This window comes from Bombyx mandarina, chromosome 26, assembly GCF_030267445.1.
Source record: "Bombyx mandarina strain Sakado chromosome 26, ASM3026744v2".
Taxonomy (NCBI): domain Eukaryota; kingdom Metazoa; phylum Arthropoda; class Insecta; order Lepidoptera; family Bombycidae; genus Bombyx; species Bombyx mandarina.
The window spans coordinates 301,855-325,128 of NC_143232.1; the positions used below are offsets into that span (position 1 = coordinate 301,855).

The 23,274-nt window shown below is 38.1% G+C and overlaps 1 protein-coding gene across 1 annotated transcript; it reads right to left on the reverse strand.

The window, feature by feature from the left end:
• Nucleotides 1–1,385: 1,385 nt before the first annotated feature.
• On the reverse strand, nt 1,386–23,274 carry LOC114253124 (octopamine receptor beta-1R). Its single transcript, XM_028187886.2, has 4 exons — nt 22,342–23,274; nt 7,154–7,351; nt 5,095–5,262; nt 1,386–1,747 (listed from the first exon to the last, which is right to left on the reverse strand). The coding sequence occupies exons 1-4, from the start codon at nt 23,127–23,129 to the stop codon at nt 1,567–1,569; spliced, it is 1,335 nt and encodes a 444-aa protein (XP_028043687.1). The 5' UTR covers nt 23,130–23,274; the 3' UTR covers nt 1,386–1,566.

Genomic DNA, 23,274 nt, shown 5'->3' on the forward strand with positions numbered 1-23,274 from the left:
AACTAACAAAACTTCTTAGTAAATTATTATTAAAAAAAATAAAAAAATTAAAAAATACTTTGTTTTTGGTGACCCACCCACCTGATGGTAAGTGTTACCATCGTCCAGGGACGTCAGCAATCCCGGGGGCAGAGCCAAGCTCCTGCCTAACGAATAAAAAGAAAATTTACCAGCCAAAAAAAACACTTACATACATCGGACTTATATTTACAAAAAAAAAGTGCGCTTATTTTTCTTTATAATTTAAGACTATACAAATTAAGTGCTAGTAGGCGCTTTATTACGCATATTGCTTTTTTGGAACGAAGTTCCTTATGGGACGATTCGGAGGGGTACCCTAACCGGGATAAAACGTCCGTAACGTAAGATTTTTATTAGTAATGCACACAGTGTACGACTTAACTTTGTTATAACGTACAAAAAATAGCATATTTTATTATATATTTTTTATAAATCATTGTGAATAAAATAAAGTTGATAGTTTTGTAAAGTAGTTTTTTTTTTTCAATAAAAAATGTATACCCGAATAATTATTTTCTTTATACCTCGAATAGAACTTAAAATTTGATATTTTTATAATAAGGAACTTCGTTCCTATCCGGTGTCCCACGACACCACACATTTTTTTTTTATTACACACAATAAATCTTATATACACAACGCCTATGGTAGACTAACTAGGAAAGAACGTCTTTGGTAATAAACACAACCATCATACTAAATATATACCCAATTAAGAGTAATTGATTCGAAGTTCTGCCCCTGTTTTTGACGTGACAACGTCTTATAATTCGATGGAGCCGGCTGCACGCACGAAAAAACATGACTCATTGAGGCGTTCCATTTAAGGCTTGAAGTGCAAGCGAGAGCGCGCAACAAGAGCGACAAAGAGGCACAATCGGCCTCCGCGTTCGGCAGCGTTCGACATCTGTATCTCTCCTACTTGAGTGAGCGATGCATCTGCGTGGACAGCCGCTATACAATAATACATTAACATGTTTTCGTCAAGTATCAAGTTCAGTGAAAAGTGAATGTGGTGTCAATTATCCATACAAAATATCCATAGTAATAATTAATATCCATAATAAACCATTCCGTCTGTTAGCGATGCGTTGAATATCAATTTGGAGCTGTGATTTTGATCTATTTGGATGGATCTATTTGGTGTATGTTTGTTTGTGTGGTGGATTCGTTTCGTTATAAGAAGTTAACAAAACTTTTAGCTTAATTTTTAAATTAACAAGATTTGTAAGAAGGAGTGCGCGGGGTTCAACGAGAGGTGAGGGGGCCTCGGACCGGTGACCGATGAGGCGAGCGAAGTCAGTGCTGTTACCCAAACAACGAACCCCGCGCGCTTCCTAACCACTAAAGCTTTTGTCATCCGACGCCACTATAGAAAATAAATATTTTTCACACAAAAAACCTCTGTTAGTGTATTCCACAAACCTATGAACCAACATAAATTACACCATCACTATTTTCTTATGACGTTGTCACGTTCAACTATCGTCAGTAAATCGACTTTACAGACAACCGTTTTTTTTTTGTTTTTCTTCACTATTTTGTTCACGTTGCAAAAACGATGTCGTCCGGTCGCGAGCACGAGGGCAGGTGGGCTCTCAGAACGTCTGCTGAAGTCGACTTGACGCAGTTGTTCATGTGGATGTCGGAGGACGCGTTCGAATGGTGCTGGTCGCGACGCGGCCTGCGACAACAATAGCGGCGGGCCACGTCACCGCATAGCGACCTGTAGGGAGGAGAGGAAAGCTTAACTTGTGTAATGGTAGTTAAAGACACGCTCGTGAATCGTATCGGCGACCCACGTCTTAACCTTAACTTGTGTAATGATACCTAAAGGCGGGGGCACGGGTCGGGCCTCAGGGTAATCTCCTCTGCCCGGGCTTGAACTCTGCCTAACGAGGCAGAGGTGATGATTATGCTTGTTGGCCATTTTCTTGAGGCGATGAAGTGATGTGGTTGAAGATGTGATGAGGTAATGAGAAGTTGAAATGAATGGTGATGAGTTTGTTTTATGAGATTAGTGATGATGATGATCTCTATGGTTCCGATCATATAAAGGTGGGTAAATGCAAGGCGCATGATATCTGCCCACAGCAATTATACTGACTGACTACCCAGACCACTCTGACAAGACACGACGTGCTTTTAGGTACCTCAAGCACCGGTGGTCGTTTTCGTCGAATCCGTCGCTTGCAACGAAGGACTAGTAAAATAACTCACAGTCGCAGCCCACTGAGTTTCTCGCCGTATCTTCTTTGTGAGTCGCGTTTCCGATCCGGTGATAGTGAAGTAAGGTAATTACTGGTGGTAGGACCTCGTGTGAGTCCGCACGGGTACGTACCACCACCCTGCCTATTTGTGCCGTGAAGCAGAAATGCGTTTCGGTTTGAAGGGCGGGGCAGCCGTTTTAACTATACTTGAGACCTTAGAAACTTATATCTCAAGGTGGGTGGCGCATTTACGCCGTAGATGTCTATGGGCTCCAGTAACCACTTAACACCAGGTAGGCTGTGAGCTCGTCTATATACTATATGCTATTATATTATAGCGCAGTCTGAAAGTGGCTTAATTAGGTACCCACGAGTAAACTTGTCTAAAGCCTTCAAAGGTCCACATTGCTCAGCTCAATGGTTTAAACTATCAAAGTTGTGCTATTTATTGGAGGGTCCCGGGATAATGAAGGTTCGGCGCCCTTAAACGTTTCTCATATCTGCCCGTGTGCATTGACGTCTGATGTAATTGAAGATTAAAGAGATATTTTAATATATATAGTATATAACTATACATATCGACGCTTGGAAGGCAAACGTGACTAAGTGACAATAACTGCTTTGTACATAAATGATAGGCAATAACCGTATTCGATGCGCAAAAAAAATATATTTCTAGGTCTATTAAAATCATTTCAATCCTACAGCTACTAGCTAGATTCTACTACAGCTAGATTCGTTAAAATAAATTGTGTTTTCAGGTATTTCAACTTTAAATTACTCTACTGTAAAGTTCACGCATAGTCGCTTAGTCACGTTTGCCTTTGAAGCGTCGATATAATATATCCCGTAAAGTTTCCATCTATCATCTAATAACTACATTAACCATACCAAAAAAACAATAGTATCTCAGATATACGTTCTGTATTCGAAACAATAAAGAAACAAATATATGGGGATACTGGGTATAAAAAAACGTAACGCCAATTTTAGTTTGGTATAACTCTATACCAGAAAAAAAAACAGGCATACCGTTGCTCACGTGATACAAATTCATCACTTATCCACTTAATCGATTTCATTTACAGTATTTTTCTACACACTCCAGGCGACAATATAATATAATAATCTAATAATACCGACTATTAGTTCGTAATTTCTATTTCTATTTCAAGTAATCGTATAAAAACAATTATGATTGTATACCCAACGTTTCTCAAAGTTTAATCTAGAGTCACTTGGCAGTAATTTTATTTGAATTTCTAATTTCCTTTGATTAATTACGCTGAATTGTTCGTGACTCGAATTTTTCCCTTTCAGGACACACGGTTGTTTCAAAATTAGGCAGTTAATAACAGAGAATGGTTTTGATTTTCCTAGGAGGGTATGCATAATTTATGAAGTCGTCGTGGCCTAAAAGATAAGACGTCCGGTGCGTTCGTGTTGAAGCGATGCAGCGGTTTTCGAATCCCGCAGGCGGGTACCAATTTTTCTAATGAAATACGTACTCAATAAATGTTCACGATTGACTTCCACGGTGAAGGAATAACATCGTGTAATAAAAGTGAAACCCGCAAAATTATAATTTGCGTAATTACTGGTGGTAGGACCTGTTGTGAGTCCGCGCGGGTAGGTACCACCGCTCTGCCTATTTCTGCCGTGAAGCAGTAATGCGTTTCGGTTCGAAGGGTGGGGCAGCCGTTGTAACTATACTGAGACCTTACAACTTATATCTCAAGGTGGGTGGCGCATTTACGTTGTAGATATCTATGGGCTCCAGTAACCACTTAACACCAGGTGGGCTGTGAGCTCGTCCACCCATCTAAGCAATAAAAAAAATCTTAACTTTATTACGTTGTCGGGGGTATATATAACTCGATCACAGAGGAAGTCATAAACATCGCTATCACCCTTTGAGACACGAGGATGAAGTCTAGATAGTATTTTATGACGACTGTCCCGAACTTCGCGGTAGAAATAGGTAGTGGTGACGCTCATGAGGGCTCACAAGATGCCCCTCCAGAAAATGCCGGCTGGTGATGGCACCATGATGGCATAATGTCCAGAGAAGGCTGTTGTCAATTCCCTGGCGAATAACTCAGTCGACGTTTACAACAAACACAGGGAGAGATGGGGTGGTGCTATCCTACGCCGACACCGCGCATGCCAGTTAAAGTTTGTCAACGGTTGACTAATGATATTAGCCCACTGAGTTTCTCGCCGGATCTTTTCTCAGAGGGTCGTATTACCGAACCGGAGGTAGATTCTACGAACCACCGCTCTTGCTAAGGCCAGTGTTAGCAACACTCCCGGTTTGAGCCCCGTGAGCTCACCTACACGTCAAGGACAATCTAAAATAGCCTCTCAAGGCTATCAGTATCCTGATAGGATTTCGCTAGGAAAAAAAAAAGGTGGTTTGATAATAAAGTTAAACATGTCTGATTCTAAGGTTTCATTTAAGAAAAATCCACTGTAAGACCATATCGAGGGGTGAGATATTTGGTTTACGCGACACTTTTGCAACTTTACAGTTTAAAATTTCAAAAATATCTAGCAAAGAAAACTTTCTTCAGCTATATCAATAGAATAAACTTAATTGAAGTTCAATTAAAAACATCGAACTGTCAATGCTAAATACCAAATAAAATGTCGCGTATTAAGCGAAATGTCACTTAAAAGCAGGTAGTCAGCGGCTTGGCTCTACCCCTGGCATTGCTGAAGTCCATGGGCGACGGTAACCACTCACCATCAGGTGGGCCGTATGCTCGTCTGCCTACAAAGGCAATAAAAAAAAAAACAAATATCCTTTCACCCCTAGATATCAAGAGACCCTTAAGTTTTTATTACATAGCAAATATCTCACCTGCAGCAAGAATCCAAGGTCTTTCGGAACGCCGCTCTGAAATCTCTGTTGAAATACGCATAGATGAGCGGGTTGAGTGCGGAGTTGAAATACCCCACCCAGAAGACCGCAGCCACCACCGGCGGAGGCGATGGACAGTCATCCCCACAAAGTGCTGTTATAATATACCTGTACACGAGAAACATTTTCAAGTAGAATCCAGTAAGCAATGCGGTTGCTATTAGTTTAACATTTCAGTGGTTTTTGTTTTTATTGCTTATATAGGTGGACGAGCTCACAGCCCACCTGGTGTTAAGTGGTTACTGGAGGCCATAGACATCTACAACGTAAATGCGCCACCCACCATGACATATAAGTTCTAAGGCCTCAGTATAGTTACAACGGCTGCCCCACCCTTCAAACCGAAACGCATTCTACTTCAGTGCAGAAATAGGCAGGATGGTGGTACCTACCCGTGCGGACTCACAAGAGGTCCTAACACCAGTGAAAATAATAGCAGTTTAAATAAGATGCTTTTTTATGTTTTCTTTAAATAAAAACTCTTGACTAGCTCGAAGTTTTAGACGTGACTAACCATTTTATTCTTGTTCTTGCCCTAATTCTTTATTATGTGGGGTTAGCACAACATATGCTCTATCAGGCTACGTAGGGTTTTACGACCGGCCTACCTGACGTCAAGCCTTCTTGGATTATATATACCTCTAGTAGTACATCAATTGCAACGTGCCATAGAGAGACATTTCTGTTTCTTCTTTTGGTGTTTCTTTCGCTTCATCCGGTTTTTCTTTAATTATTTTCCCTTTTTTATTATAAATTAAACGAAAATTTAGATTTTCAAATATGTCTCTTTTCCCTGTCTAATCGTTGGTTGCCCAAAAGGCTATTCCTCCTACGCGCGGTTTAGTATTATAGGTCTTGCTCACGGAAGAACTTGATAATTCTGACCCTAGCAAGAGCAATACTTCGCAGAATCTACCACCGGATCTGAATCACGATCCACTGAGACGATCCGATGAGAAACTCGGTGGGTGATTTTCAAATGCCAAATAATAAAAATTTCAAAAAATTCTATTGTTTATCTGTATTTTCATGAAACATGACCAACTAACTGTCATCTATAAATCTACTAGATAGATAATACGTGACAAGTTATTTAGATAATTAGGTCACAAAAAGCGCTTCTTTTTAATACGCTTTTATTAGCTTCAGACGTATGTATGTATGTTTGTAACGGAATCTTTAAACATGATTTTGACCTTCAAAACGTCGGATTAACTCGAAATTTGGTATGCTTATTAAGGACCGATGCCAATTCAATACTTAAAAAAAATTAAAAAATTTGAAATTCAACTAAAAAATGGAAGTAAATAATAGTTTAAAAAAACTAACAAAATACGCTTTTATAGAAAACCCAACTAAAAAATAGAAAATAAATTTTAATAAATTTTAAGTAAAAATAGTGTATGAAAAAATGATTTTATTGTAAAAGAGCGTGGGGTGCTTTTCAGGATATTATCAAAATAACCCTTCTACTCATATCTGTTCATAAAATATTTATAACTACTGATACCCCACGTTTTTTTTACAAAAAAATCATTTTATCTCCTTCTCCTACCTACGCCAAAAGTTCGGTTTTCGTCCCGCTGTAAAGGGAAGAAAGTCTAACTTTTTCTCCCTGGGTTCTGACAAGTGCGCATGCGCGTTAGTGTCTACGTCTGCTCTCACACACCTAAAATTCTCCGCCATTGTTGTGCTCGGTTAATTTGCAATATTGTGTTTAGTGTAAAAGTGAAATAAACAAAAGGCAATAAAATTTAATAGTGAAGTACAACGTCGAACAATTTTTGAATTTACAATGTCGAACATTCGGCCTGGTAGGAGAAATCAATTTTTTTTACACTATTTTTAATTCAAATTTATTAAGATTTATTTTCTATTTTTTAGTTGGATTTTCTATAAAAGCATATTTTATTAATTTTTTTTTAAGCTATTATTTATTTTTAATAGAAATCTTCATTTTCTGATTGACAAACGGGGAACGTATAACTAACTCACTCACCACAAGAAGAAAGGTAGCCAGCAGGCCAAAAACGCCGACATGATGATACCCAAGGTTCTGGCCGCCTTTCGTTCCCTCTTCATTTTGCTACTCGCCATCGGCTGCATTTGGATACTGGTGCGTTCTCGCATCACCTCGCCCATGGAGATGCCGTTGATTTGCAAATGCTTATCTAGCAGCAACGCGGCCACCTTACTCCTGTTGGGAAATACACTTAGAAATAATTTTGAGAGAATTAGAACAATAATGAATGAATTAGCCTGATGGAAGACTAACTTGTTCACAATCTGTACTCAGTAATCTATTATCTATTGAGGGCAAATGTGGGACGCTGAAGGCTAAAAAGTCTACTGAGAAAGTCTCAATAAATGTTCACCATTTTACTGAGATTGTATTTCATCCCATATCATCATCTCGTTTCATTTAATTTCATGCCAACTGATTAAGTTTCCTTCGTTTTTTATTATTCATAAACTGTAAATAATTAAAACGGCAAATTATAAAAATCTTATTACTTGAAACCGGCTAATGGATCCAAAAACTAAAGAAGAAGAAATATGTCAATATTCGAGAAGTTCTGAGATACAGCGTGTATGTTACTTAATCTCTATATATAAAAATGAATTGCTGTTCGTTAGTCTCGCTAAAACTCGAGAACGGCTGGACCGATTTGGCTAATTATGGTCTTGAATTATTTATGGAAGTCCAGAGAAGGTTTAAAAGGTAGATAGATGGATGAAAATGCTCGGAATTAAATAAAAATAACAATTTTGTTTTCCCTTTTTAAGTTTATTTTATACAAAAGTCTTTTATTTATCCGAAGTCTGCCGGGTCAGCTAGCTAAGAAATAAAAATATTTTATTACTGCTGAACTAAATAATACTGTCTCTAGAGTAAATCTTTCATATGCCTCTTTAGAACATACTATGTTTATCTAAGAAAAAGCAACGCTTTTAAAAATAAGAACTAAACAATACTGTTTCTAGATTAGATATTTCATATGCCTCTTTAGAACATACTATGTTTATCTAATAAAAAGCAACGCTTTTAAAAATAAGAACTAAACAATACTGTTTCTAGATTAGATATTTCATATGCCTCTTTAGAACATACTATGTTTATCTAATAAAAAGCAACGCTTTTAAAAATAAGAACTAAACAATACTGTTTCTAGATTAGATATTTCATATGCCTCTTTAGAACATACTATGTTTATCTAATAAAAAGCAACGCTTTTAAAAATAAGAACTAAACAATACTGTTTCTAGATTAGATATTTCATATGCCTCTTTAGAACATACTATGTTTATCTAATAAAAAGCAACGCTTTTAAAAATAAGAACTAAACAATACTGTTTCTAGATTAGATATTTCATATGCCTCTTTAGAACATACTATGTTTATCTAATAAAAAGCAACGCTTTTAAAAATAAGAACTAAACAATACTGTTTCTAGATTAGATATTTCATATGCCTCTTTAGAACATACTATGTTTATCTAATAAAAAGCAACGCTTTTAAAAATAAGAACTAAACAATACTGTTTCTAGATTAGATATTTCATATGCCTCTTTAGAACATACTATGTTTATCTAATAAAAAGCAACGCTTTTAAAAATAAGAACTAAACAATACTGTTTCTAGATTAGATATTTCATATGCCTCTTTAGAACATACTATGTTTATCTAATAAAAAGCAACGCTTTTAAAAATAAGAACTAAACAATACTGTTTCTAGATTAGATATTTCATATGCCTCTTTAGAACATACTATGTTTATCTAATAAAAAGCAACGCTTTTAAAAATAAGAACTAAACAATACTGTTTCTAGATTAGATATTTCATATGCCTCTTTAGAACATACTATGTTTATCTAATAAAAAGCAACGCTTTTAAAAATAAGAACTAAACAATACTGTTTCTAGATTAGATATTTCATATGCCTCTTTAGAACATACTATGTTTATCTAATAAAAAGCAACGCTTTTAAAAATAAGAACTAAACAATACTGTTTCTAGATTAGATATTTCATATGCCTCTTTAGAACATACTATGTTTATCTAATAAAAAGCAACGCTTTTAAAAATAAGAACTAAACAATACTGTTTCTAGATTAGATATTTCATATGCCTCTTTAGAACATACTATGTTTATCTAATAAAAAGCAACGCTTTTAAAAATAAGAACTAAACAATACTGTTTCTAGATTAGATATTTCATATGCCTCTTTAGAACATACTATGTTTATCTAAGAAAATGAGCAACGCTTTTAAAAATAAAAGCATAAAACTTTATTAAAGCTAAAATTGCGTATTTTGTAGTCAATTATGAAATCTAGTTTGCATTTTAAAACAAAATATGTACCTATCAACTAGATTGTAAATTAGAAACAAAAAAAAATTGCTGTTCAAAATTCAAATGTCAATAACACATTAATTGTCTCTAACGACAAAAACTGTTATGTATGCGAAACATCAGGAATGATAATACGAAAATGTGAAACGCGAGATTGAACCACAATGTAGCTTTAATTATTTATGTCTACGCCTCATTAAAACCAAAAAAGCACTAGATATATATCTAAGACATAGAGTTTTAAAGCAGAGACGTAATTTTAAAAGGTACACTGCCGGCCAAAAACTTAAGTCCGCACTGAAACAACATAATAATCTAACAATTGTAATAAAATCCCATAAGATAAATAAAAGAAATGCACATCCGCATATTCTATTGTTAATATCAAATATTTATAGAACTCATTATTTTGCTTACTTTCAAGTTATTGGACAATAAACATCTATTGTTTTCAAACACCGACAAACACTTCGCTAGAGTCAGGTGGTTTTTTTTTTTGGTCAGGAGGAAAATGCCTGACTTCCGCCCTTCTCTGGGGATGGCGGACGGGGTATGTCAGAGTCGAGCTGACTAAAACCTCCTGTCGCTCAACAACCAACGTCCAAACCTCGCATGAGACAGAACTCATGAAAAGGTAAAAGGGGGAAAGTGAAGCGTTTAGTGCGGAGCACATCTCTCCCATCACCCTCCCCCTCGGGACGCCGGACTGTCAGTCGTCGGCACCACGACCATCAGCCCTCTCGGTCGGCAGACTGTCCGAAGCCCGCTTAGATGGCGCCGGTTAGAGTGGGTTACCCTACGGAATACCCCGCTGGGCCAGAATCAGCGTGGGTCGAGGATAGCCGGCCTTCCATCACCCGGATGCTCTTACGTAAAACGCGTGCAGAGCAGCTTGCACGTCGTCTTCTTAGGCCCCCCTCGCCGGTCCCCAGACCGACATGTGAGGGGGAACACTTAGAGGGCCAAGGCTTGGGCGAGATCCGCCTCCCTGGCCCCCGCTCGACGGCGGCGGGATTGTGCGTCTCTCACGCGCCCCGCCGCCTCCTTCTGCGAGATGGTGCACTCGCAGAAGTCGAGCATCGCTTTAGAGTCAGGTGGTAGAGTCATAATAATATTTTTATGATGCACTCATTACGAATTACTTTGCTTTTGTTTCTAATAGGTCAATAATTAGGATTATTTAGCTTCCGAAAACACGTGTTTCCAACTTCTTATTACCTGAGTTTACTTAGGTTTGTTCACAAAAAATCTCAATTAGTCTAAACTTGTGTTTTCTGCAGTGAAGACATCTTAAAATGGAAAAAGCACGCGAAATTAGCAGTGAAGTAGTTTTTGTCATCGTTGTTTTACATAATGAAGGTGAGTCCGACGTATATAGTGCATTAGTCCATGACTTCTCTAACAAAGGTATACATTTATTTATATTAACTAGCGAGCCGCCCTTGCTTCGCTTCGGAAACATTAAATTTTATTATTGATGATAGCTGAGTCCCGCGATGCTACTCGCGGTTGTCGTACCGCGAGTGACGCTGAGGGGCGAAGCTAGTCTAAAAAAGTAGCCTAAGTTACTCCTTATATCATCAGCTACTTATCAGTGAAAGTTTCGTCAAAATCGGTTCAGACATTCCAGAGATTAGCCGCAACAAACAGACAGATAGGCAGACATACAGACAGACAAAAATTGTAAAAAATGTTATTTTGATGTATGTACCGTATATATATTCATATAGAATATAGACGCTTGAAAGGCAAACGTGACTATGCGACAATGCGTGAACTTTACAGTAGACTAATAATTTAAAGCTGAAATGCCTGAAAAAAGTTATATTTTAACGAATCTAGCTGTAGGATTAAAATGATTTTAATAGACCTAAAAATATATATTTTTTGCGCATCGAATATGGTTATTGCCTATCATTTATGTACAAAGCAGTTATTGTCGCTTAGTCGCGTTTGCCTTTTAGGCGTCGATATGCATGTAGTAAAAAGCGGTTATTTCAATATTACAAACAGACACTCCAATTTTATTTACATGTATAGATTACATGAGTAAATAGAATTATGAAATAATATTTAAACAAAGAGCTCCGGTTTCGATCGCGGCTTTCCAAAAGATTGTCAAGTGGCTCTAAACAAAAGCCATGGACCTTTTCCCTTCGAGGCAAATAGCTGAGGTCGTTCAAGAGCCCTTGAAAGGGTATGTAACAAGCCCTAAAACCACCCGAAGGTTTTGGCATATTTTATATGAGATTTCATTTGTCATCTATCGCAACAAATACCTCAACTCATTTTCATTCAATCCAAAGAGCGTTTAAGCCAATTGTACCTTAATAAAAAGGTTCGTGTTATGTTTGGTATGAGACTAGCGACCCGCCCTCGCTCGCTTCGGAAACTTTAATTTATTATTGATTTCTCCACTATTTAATGGATGTTATTATATAAATAAACCTTCCTCTTCAATCACTCTATCTATTAAAAAAAACCGCATCAAAATCTGTTGGGTAATTTCAAAGATTGAAGCATACATAGGGACAGACAGATATAGGGACAAAGAAAGCGACTTTGTTTTATACTATGTAGTGATTATAACCCTATAATCTCATTGGTACCAACGTTGAGGATTCCCTCATAAAAAAACCACATCTTATGTCAATTTTTTTGAAATCTAATTGTCGATGCTATATAACTTTTGCACGCATACCTTGTGAATATTACATTCTGCATTGCGACGGAATTTTTAAACGATATCGGAAAAATAAATCTAAATGACTAGTACATGAAGCCAACGAATCAGTGTTTTATATGTATACACATAGTTTGAAGTTAAATACTCGTTACAATACAAAAAAAAACTGTGTGTGCAAGTCACAAACGTTAGAAGTGAAACTTATAAAAAATAAAAATAATCGCAAGGGTCAACCCACTCCGCAGTGCAATGGAGCAGCCTCACCCTGGGGAAGAGCCTGCATAAACACGGTATCCCTACGCCAGATAAGTAAGATTTAGCAAGAGTAATACGAGAACGTCTATCAACTGTGTAACATCTCGTCACCATGATTCAGGAATTGTTGAATTTATGTGCAGCGACATCTGTTGATAACAAACTAAATAAAAATAAAAGTATCTCAGGGCGCTCCGAGAGCCACGACAGCGTGCATGGACGTCAAAAACACACCGAACTAGTCGGGGACGCGAGACCGTGTGGAGCGCTTCGTGATTTGTCGGCGCCGCTCGGAGCCGCTTCGGCAAGCCAATCGCGGCACACTTATTTTTTCGTTTCGTTTCATTTCGATTCATCGAGTTTGAAATCACAACGATTCTAAAGAAGTTTCACTTAAAAAAAAGACATTAAATGGCATTTGAATTTGGAACCTGTCATTTTGACATCAACCATGACTTTGTTTTATCATTTTAACGACCGATACTTGCAAAATGTTGTTGTGATATTAAAATTCTCCAATATTTTGGTCATATAGCAAGAAAACCCTCTCGATAATCTGGAGAGACTCATAGTGATTGGTAAAGTGGATGGAAGAGGAACCAGAGGTTGGAACCAAAAAAGATGGAGTGACCAAGTGTCCGGGCATCTGGACACGAGAGTGTACCACGCACTTCACTGTGCCACTGACCGACATAAGTGGCTACAAATTACAAAAAAAGGTCACAGGCGGGCGTATCTCGATGTTCAGCAATGAGCGATCGACTGAAGGAGGAGGCCAATGAGCATACGGCCCGCCTGATGGTGGGGCACAACCAAGCCGCTGTCTACCGTTTGAAGAAGGATATGTCATAGCGCTCGGGAAACACCGTCGAAGGGAGCTCATTCCAAAGTCGAATGATACGTAGCAAAAGAGATATCTGGAAACGCACTGTATAGCATCATCTTCTCCATTAAAGTTAGGATCTTTTTCAAATGCAACGCCTTTGCGTGTCTCACTTGTTAATAAATTGTTTTCTTTAGCAAGTATTTGGATTTCGTCAAATCATATAAAATGGTTGGATATTGGCTGAATAAGTAAAATCGAAACGGCTTCTGAGACGATACGCAAGTATGGTCACAAAAAAAAACTAAAGAGATATTTTTTTATTGAGCCGCTTTTTCGCAAGCCTTAGCCATCTACATAAGCCATCTTCGAGCGCACGAGCGCCAAATCGACGGATAGGAGTCAAAGTGGTCGCCATGGCCGAAATCGGTCGGATGAATCATCATCAATGTTCAACGCTTTGAATAAGCAAAGTACGACTTGGAAATTATCTGGCCTAATGTTCTTGTTAGGTGTTAGCCATTCAAAGAGTGACTGCGTCATATTTTTGAGAAAAAGTTATCCGGACATCAGCCGGTTTGAAGGTTGAGATCGTGGCGAACTAAGTTTTACAAGTTCATTGATAAGTACCATATTTTGTAGCGATAGGCAGCGGTTTTATTGCGCCCTGGCATGATGAAGTTCATGAGAAGTCCATGAGGTCACATTTCACCATCGTCTGTTTCAAAGGCAATAAAGAAAATGTTATCAACAAACATTTTTCTATAATTTGTAACAAAAGTCGGTATTATATAGCTACCCAAACACAAGAAGCCATACTTTAAATTCCACATTTCCACTTACTTAAATCAATTCAGTAGATATTACGGGTCCTCCTCGAATCGACAATCAATAAATGGACCAGAATTCAACCATGCCTACAAACTTCGGAATGAAGTCGAAAAGAAAATCAAATAAATCCCTTTCTGATTGTGTGACCTACCCGTGAGAAAAGATTAATCTGGGATTTTGCTCCTTTGATTTTGTCAATCTAGTTATTTTAAACGGCATTTTTTTCTAGTTTTGGGTTAGGACGTTTTGTGAGTCCGCACGGGTAGGCACCATCACCGCGCCAATTTCTACCGTGAATCAGTAATGCCTTTCGGTTTGAGTGGCAAGGCAGTCGTTTTAATGTAAAAACTGAGACTTTAGAACTCACTAGCTAGCTGCACGCTAGTTGTAATCATAATAGTAATTAGTTTTTTTTTTTTTTATTGCTTAGATGGGTGGACGAGCTCACAGCCCACCTGATGTTAAGTGGTTACTGGAGCCCATAGACATCTACAACGTAGACGCGCCACCCACCTTGAGATACAAGTTCTACAGTCTCAGTATAGTTATAACGGCTGCCAAACCGAAACGCATTACTGCTTCACGGCAGAAATAAGCAGGGCGGTGGTACCTATCCGCGCGGACTCACAAGTGGTCCTACTACCAGTAATTACGCAAATTATAATTTTGCGGGTTTGATTTTTATTACACGATGTTATTCCTTCACCGTGGAAGTGAATCGTGAACATTTGTTGAGTACATATTTCATTAGAAAAATTGGTACCCGCCGGCGGGATTCGAACACCGGTGCATCGCTTCAACACGAATGCACCGGAAGGTCTTATCCTTTAGGCCACGACGACTTCAAAATTAGTTAGATAGTTAGATACTCTATACTAAAATTTTATATATGTAATACCTAAGCATAAAAAAAAATTGATGGCTTTTATTATTATTGTTTAAAAGTCGACAAATTATACTTTAGTTATCCGTGACCATGAAAAATGTAAAATATTTGAAAAGTCTTAAATGATAGAGCTTAACTTATTAAAGCTTTAGGAAATATAATGAAATTGAATTGAGTAAATCTACGCCCAACGTAATTGTAACAATGTCGGTAATTTTTATTTGTCCAAATATAAAATTAGGACCTTCAAATAAGTTGAGGTAATGTAATCATCTGGTCATCAAACGCCAATTGTGGTTGGATAACAAAGGGGCGAACTTTCCCAACACCCCACCCCACCTCCTAACTTTTACAAACCTTGATACTATGTAAATTTTATACTTTTCTTTCGCTTGAAAGCCTAATGAAGTGGTAAAAATTGAGTTTGTTTTACGCGATTTTCGCGTCCTTTTTTTTTTTATTCAATTAAATTGCAAAAGCAAATTTCAATCGACGTGTACTCAAAATTTAATGGGTTTATAAAGCACGTTCGAAGTTTGATAGATGCGGAAATTCAGGTCGGATAAAAATAGATCTGTATTGTTACATTATTGAATATACCTGTTAAACAGAGGATCGTATCGATATATTCTTTACTAGCGGCCCGCTCCGGCTCCGCTCGGGTCTTTAACAAAAATTTCAACGATATTTGACTTATTGCGCCTTAACTATAATAGTTAGACATATGCTGTCGTGACACTTTTTGTAAATAATAATTAATGTGTTCTACAAAGTCGTAGTACATTAATTTATTCTATCATCAATAGTTTTCGCAGGGCACGCGATGTAAAGAATATTTTAGGTAAATTTTTTTTACATCTTGGGTTACATTATTGGAGTTCTAGTAAGGATCCCTAATTTTTTTCAAAAAAGATTATAGCCTATGTCACTCGGGAATAGTGTAGCTTCCAAACAGCGAAAGAATTTTTCAAATCAGTTCAGTAGTTTCGGAGCCTATTCAATACAAACAAACAAACAAATCTTTCCTCTTTATAATATTAGTATAGATATATTTACTTATTCAACCAGATAAATATTCCTCGTTCATGGCATATCAGTAAGTAGTACCGTTAGCGTTACCTCAATGAGTTCGACGAGTTCCGACGTCGGTCAGATAGTTTATTAACTTGACAGGAATTGCTTTGTGATTTGACATATTAACATTGTACAATATAGATCCTCAAATTTTAAGTGATTTTAACTCATCATCATCATCATTATCCTGCCTTTCTCCCAGTCACCTGGGGTCGGCGCAACATGTTTTCTCCTTTCATACTCTTCTATCATATACCATTTCTTCGCTCACTCCCCTCCTACCCATATCGTCTTTCACACAATCCATCCATTTCTTCTTAAGTCTACCTCTTCCTCTAAATCCTTCCACATTCATAGTTAACACTCTCTTAACAACCTCATTTTCATTTCGTCTCATCACATGTCCATACCATCCCAAACGTGCACTCCTCAGCTTCTCTGTCACAGGTGCCACTTTCAGACCTCCTCTAACATATTCATTCCGTATTCTATCCATTCTCGTTATTCCATACATCCATCGCAACATTCGCATCTCTGCTGCATGCAATCGCCTTTCATCCGTTAAGTGATTTTAACTATCCAAAATAATATCATCAACGATTTAGAGAAGTATTTAATTACAAATTTCGTTTGTAGCGTGCCTCTATCATAGAGCATATTTGACTGATGCCTGAATTTAGCTAGTGACATTTTCATAGTAAGTTTACATATGGTAGTCACAAAATACCAGTCACAAAATTTAATATAACTAGAGGTCCCGCAGTAGTCGAAATTCGACTATAGTTAATTGGAATTGTAAGTTTGTACACTATTATGATTGTATTTTATACTTCTATAATCACAAATTTCGCCAAGACTACACTATAAAAAATATTAACAAAGACAAACCATATTCTATTCTCAATTTGACAGCAGACGTCAAGAACAAAAGTTACACAATAAATAGTATGCATGCGTGTGTGCGTCAAATACACGGTATGTAGTGTGTGTAATGTTTTCTTTATTGATTTAATGTATCTTTTATGCATTATTTAAAAAAAAAATTGGCATTGTGCACTTCTTCTCTATATTCTCTATAAGTGTTGTAAATTTCATACTCCTCCGTCCGCGCAATTTTCGTAAAAAGGGATACAAAGTTTTTGCTTCACGTATTAATATATATAGGTAGATTTGTACATGTTTCTTTAAATATGTTATTAAGTGTTTTCAGATAATATTGACAATTGTTTTCCAGTTAAAAAAATACATTTCAATAGAATGACAATTTCATTTAATAATAATTTATTTAAATCAATTCTGTCGGTCAGCTCGAGTTAGTCGGCGTGAACGGCACAAGTTTGTGCTTAGGTTACCGAAAACCGAACTGGATTTGCATAAATTAAGATTTCAATATTCAATACAAATTCGGCTTCGCGAATTTTCGTTAAGATTAAAATAATTTCCAGAACTGCTGGGAAATATTACACTTCATGTAAAATTTACATTGGCGGACTTAATGCCTAAGGCATTCTCTGCCAGTCAACCAAAGGTAGTGCAGAGTAAATAGTGGTAGGTGCAATTAAATTTATATTAATTTACAAATACATACACACAATAAAATAATTTAGAGGAAGATACACACAAAAAAAATGATTTAGAGAGGATTTAGAGGAAGAGGTAGACCTAAAAAGAAATGGATGGATTGTGTGAAAGACGATATGGGTAGGAGGGGAGTGAGCGAAGAAATGGTATATGATAGAAGAGTATGGAAGGAGAAAACATGTTGCGCCGACCCCAAGGGACTGGGAAAAGGGCAGGATAATGATGATACACACAAAAAAAGTATATACATACATATATACACAATCACATATACATACTAGGACCTCTAGGACCTCTTGTGAGTCCGCGCGGGTAGTTACCACCGCCCTGCCTATTTCTGCTGTGAAGCAGTAATGCGTTTTGGTTTGAAGGGTGGGGCAGCCGTTGTAACTATACTGAGATCTTAGAACTTATATCTCAAGGTGGGTGGCACATTTACGTTGTAGATGTCCATGGGCTCCAGTAACCACTTAACACCAGGTGGGCTGTGAGCGCGTCCACCCATCTAAGCAATAAAAAAAATACATACATTCAAACACAAATACATCCATACATATAATAGTTTATACGCTATTAAAAGGAATATATTAATAAATTTCCTTAACAAATAACTTCATCTTAATAAGTTCATGACGATTCCGCTAACTTTTCCAACAACATTCGCCGAACTCTTAACTTGAACGCGCACCGGTTAGTAATAGTCCTGATCTCGAGAGGAAGCGCATTCCATAGCAGAACGGATTGCACGACAAAAGAGTTACGAACTTAACTAGAACTATGTGATGATGATTCATCCGACCGATTTCGGCCATGGCGACCACTTTGACTCCTATCCGTCGATTTGGAGCTCGTGCGCTCGAAGATGGCTTATGTAGCCTATCTTCGCGGCAAAACTCCTTGCGCATTGAGGGCACGTAAGCACGCCGTTCTCATAATTATAGGTTATGGCAGCAGGTGGGCGAGCCTTTAACTGGTCGCGTTTGTAATCAAGGTCAGCTTTACGCTGATCCTCGAACTCGCGTACTTTGCTGTTCACCATCCTGCGCCATTCTGGCCGCTGTGCTGCCAAGCGCTCCCATTGAGAGGGCTCTATATCACATCTCTTCATGTGTCGTTTCACGACATTCTTGTACCTACCGCAGGAGCTGTCCGCCAATGTACTATTAAGAACGAATCAGATTTGTTTCCGTTACTTAATCACTGGTAGCCTAGGGGGCTATTTCAGTTACGCTCTGACGGCTAAATAAACTCTCTCAACCTAAAGATAATTCGCTAACAGTAATGCTAGCAATAGTGCTTTGCAGAATCTACTACCGAATCGGAACCGCAACTCACTGAGAAGATCCGACGAGAAACTCAGCGGGCTGTGTCTGTGGGTTAATTTACTCGTCGAGCCCTTTGTTGCAAGCGACAGGTTCGGCGAGGACGGTGATCGGTGCTTGAGGTACCTAAAAGTAATGTTAATGGATCGGGAGGATCCGTAATGACGTGTTTAGGACGACGTCGACTGTTTACCATTCAGTCCACGGGATCGTATGTAATTCGAAATGTAATTTCCGGCAGTCACGACAAGTGGGTTTTCGTGTCGTGCCGCCTTCTCAAAGTGGCGCAATGATGCCGCCTGTAAATACTTACTAACTGAGTCAAGCTCCAGGTCATCATGGAGATCCACGTTCCTTAGAAACCATAGTGCTCCGACGGCTATCCTGCAAAAACGGGATTGAGTCTCTTGAAGGGGTTTCAAGTTGGTGCGGGCCGAGTGAACGAACACTACGCTTGCATAGGTCATGAAATTCTGAACTACAGTAATACGTACTCAACAAATGTTCACGATTGACTTCCACGGTGAAGGAATAACATCGTGTAATAAAAATGAAACCCGCAAAATTATAATTTGCGTAATTACTGGTGGTAGGACCTCTTGTGAGTCCGCGCGGGTGGGTACCACCACCCTGCCTATTTCTGCCGTGAAGCAGTAATGCGTTTCGGTTTGAAGGGTGGGGCAGCCGTTGTAACTATACTTGAGACCTGAGAACTTGTATCTCAAGGTGGGTGGCGCATTTACATTGTGGATGTCTATGGGCTCCAGTAACCACTTAACACCAGGTGGGCTGTGAGCTCGTCCACCCATCTAAGCAATAAAAAAAAAACAGCAAATCATTGAAAACACATAAACGCGTAAAAGAAAATTCAGCTTTAATGAATTTTAACATTGAATTACCAATTATTATTTTGTTACTCCGTTAAAGAGAAATATTTTAACATTTTTAATACCTGCCTATGTACATACTGTTTTGCTTAAAAAAATATATTTGTATTTTAGATCGTATATATGCGGTAACCGACTCTCTGATGCTTAGTTACTGGCGCAATTTTATTTCAATTCGAATCAGTCAAGATACGTGATGCGGTCGTAGTTTAACTCGAGTCTTTGAGTTTCTCGCCGGACTTACTGATTTTCTCTTTACAAGTGGTAGGACCTCTTGTGAGTCCGCACGGGTAGGTGGTATCTTGCCTATTTCTGTCGTGAAGCAGTAACGCGTTTCGGCTTGAAGGGTGGGGCAGCCGTTGTAACTATACTGAGACCTTAGAACTTATGTCTCAAGGTAGGTGGCGCATTTACGTTGTAGATGTCTATGTGCTCCAGTAACCACTTAACACCAGGTGGGCTGTGAGCTCGTCCACCCATCTAAGCAATAAAAAAATATCTAAGTAATCAAAGCGCATGCGCTCTATACACCGATTCTAAAAATAGATATTTCATGATTTCCCTCAAAATTTGTTTTAATAAAATTCCAACCAATCATCGCTTTCGTGAGAATCCTCAATTTATCCAACGAAGTCCCGTAAATAAACAGCAGCTTAAATATCGTCTTAAATGATCTTTGAAGCCTTAAGAAATTCATTCGAAAGTTCCGAGTTATCGAAGATTCGACTTGTTTTATTTAAGAACGGAACTGTTAGGGAGCTTGCAAAGGAAACGGCGTTTCGGGAGAAGCTCCCTGTTTGTTATTACGAACAATTCGAGACTTAATTTCGATTTGGAAAACGCTGTATTAATTTTAATTAAAGATGTTATGATTGTATTTTATTAAAATATGCTTCAATTTGCAGTTAACAGAGGTATTACTGGTCGGAATAACACAATAGTTTGGTATTTTAATCTATATATATAAAAATGAATTGCTGTTTGTTAGTCTCGCTAAAACTCGAAAACGGCCGGACTGATTTGGCTAATTTTGGTCTTGAATTATTTGTGGAAGTCCAGAGATGGTTTAAAAGGTAGGTGAATATGAAAATGCTCGGAATTAAATAAATAAAAAACAATTTTGTTTTTCCCTTTGTTTGTCTTATGTTTTTTTATACGAAAGTTTAGGTCTTTTATTTATCGATTGAGGCACTACGAAGTTTGCCGGGTCAGCTAGTTTTAAATAAAGCATATTATTATAATAATACTGACTGTACCCGTCCGCTTCGCTGGGCATTTAAATTTAAATTATTATTTCTCGCCCTTACAAAGATTCTCATTATTATCGCCCCCGCAACTGGTGTAGGGAGTCCAACACTCAAATAAATATTAGCCTATCCGTTAAGTACATGTATTTTCTACATGGATACCAAGTTTCAAGTCAATCGGATGTATGGTTCAGTAGTTATAACGGAACATCCGTAAAACTACTGTAGATTTATATATTAGTAGTAGATGATGACCGAGGTTTTTTTTTGATAACGCCATCTTGTTGTGTCTTTAAAGCGGTTAGTTTGAAATAGTATTATTATTCGCCAATAGATGTCGGGAAGAGTTGATTATTGAAAACACGAATAAAACAACATTTTCTGAAAATAAATCGCAGCTAGATCGATTTATCGCCCCCGAAATCCCCTGTATACTAAACTTTATGAAAATCGTTGGAGCCGTTTCCGAGATTCAGATTATATACATATATATTAATATACAAGAATTGCTCGTTTAAAGGTATAAAATAGATTATAGTTCACGTCAATTTACACTAATGACGTCACTAATGACGTTTTTCATGTGCAAACGTCACATACGAATAGGAAATGCTGAATTAATTATTAACGAGAGCTGTGAATTATTCAAGACCAGTTAGTGCAGTTCTGATTTCAGAATTAACCATTAGCTACGGCTTAAATTATGAAGTATCTCCAATTGGATCGGTTTATGCAGTGCCAGCGTGCCTGTCACCTGTATGTGTCACGATTGGCTACTTGTAGGCAATATTTTTTTATTTATTATTATTGCTTAGATGGGTGGACAAGCTCAAAGCCCACCCACCTGGTGGTAGGCGGTTACTGGAGTTCATAGACATCTACAACGTAAATGCGCCACCCATCTTGAGATTTGAGTTCGAATCCCACAGCCATGCATAGTTTTTTGGCTTACAATTACTTAGATCATGGTCACGGATGATTTCCACGAAGAATGAATAATAATACTGAGCCTGTGAGCCTGCAAGGGTAGGTACTACCATCCTGCTTATTTCTGCCGTAAAGCATTCCGGTATCAAGGGTGGTACAGCCTATTTACCATACAATTGAGACTTACAATCAAGAGTCGCGGTTGCATTCACAATGCTATTATAACTACGAGTGCCGGCATCAACTTAACACCGGATGCATCTAAATCTCATTTACTCGTATACGTAATAAATAAATTTTAAATAATATTACCTGTACAGCATTCTCTCCTGTCTATCGGCTTCCACATAAATCCTGTAATACATGAACAACATAATCACACCGGGAATCCAGAAACTTATACTGCTCGATATCACTGCGTACACTTTGTTGACTGTGAAACTGCACACTTTCGGGTAGCGTCTTCTGAAGTCCAAATGATCCTCGGTTGTGTACCAACCCATGAAGATCGGTAGAAACGAGACCAGCGCCGGACTGCACCAAACCACAGCCAACATTATGCCGAGCTTGGCCGTGGTCATAATCAACGGGTAGTCCAATGGCTGGACGATTGCGTAGTATCTGTCGACACTGATGCAGCACAAATGAAGAATGCTCGCCGACGAGAAGTACACGTCCAACGAATTCCAAACGTCGCACATGAAATAGCCAAATAACCATTCCCCGTTGGTGATCTCCACGCTGAAGTTGAAGCACATCGCCCAAATAGCCACCAACATATCAGCCAAAGCCAGCGACACGACAAAATAGTTCGTTATCACCCGCAACTTTCTGTGTCTCATCACCGATACTATAACCAACAGATTGCCAAATATCGCTGCCAATATTATGAACAGCATTATCATGCATTTTAGTATGATTAAAAACACAATTAGGGGATCGTCTTCGAACTGATTCGAGTAAACCAAGTCATTGGTCGTCAAGTTCACTTCCAGCGTCCTGTTTACGTAAGTGTCCGTTAGATACATGGATGTGGATAGATCTTGCAGGTCCGCTGTGAAGTTGCCCAGTTCAAGGCTGAATACGACTTCCAGTTTCATTGTTCACATTTTGTTGGAACTTTAAGTGGTCTGCCGAAATTTTCGTCTCGAAATCTGTTTTGTTCTGTCGTCTGCCATTGCGCCGTGGATCTGTGAACAATTGATCAGATTTAGTTTTGGACAATAGACTTTTCGGGGCTTTCGG

What these genes read in the sequence shown, in the direction of transcription:
- LOC114253124 (XM_028187886.2), bottom strand. Translation starts at nt 23,129, where the DNA reads ATGAAACTGGAAGTCGTATTCAGCCTTGAACTGGGCAACTTCACAGCG. An exon ending in TGGCTACCTTTCTTCTTGTG is followed by an intron (nt 5,263 to 7,153) that starts GTGAGTGAGTTA and finishes TCTCGTGTACAG; the next exon opens with GTATATTATAACAGCACTTT. An exon ending in ACCTTGGATTCTTGCTGCAG is followed by an intron (nt 1,748 to 5,094) that starts GTGAGATATTTG and finishes TCCTCCCTACAG; the next exon opens with GTCGCTATGCGGTGACGTGG.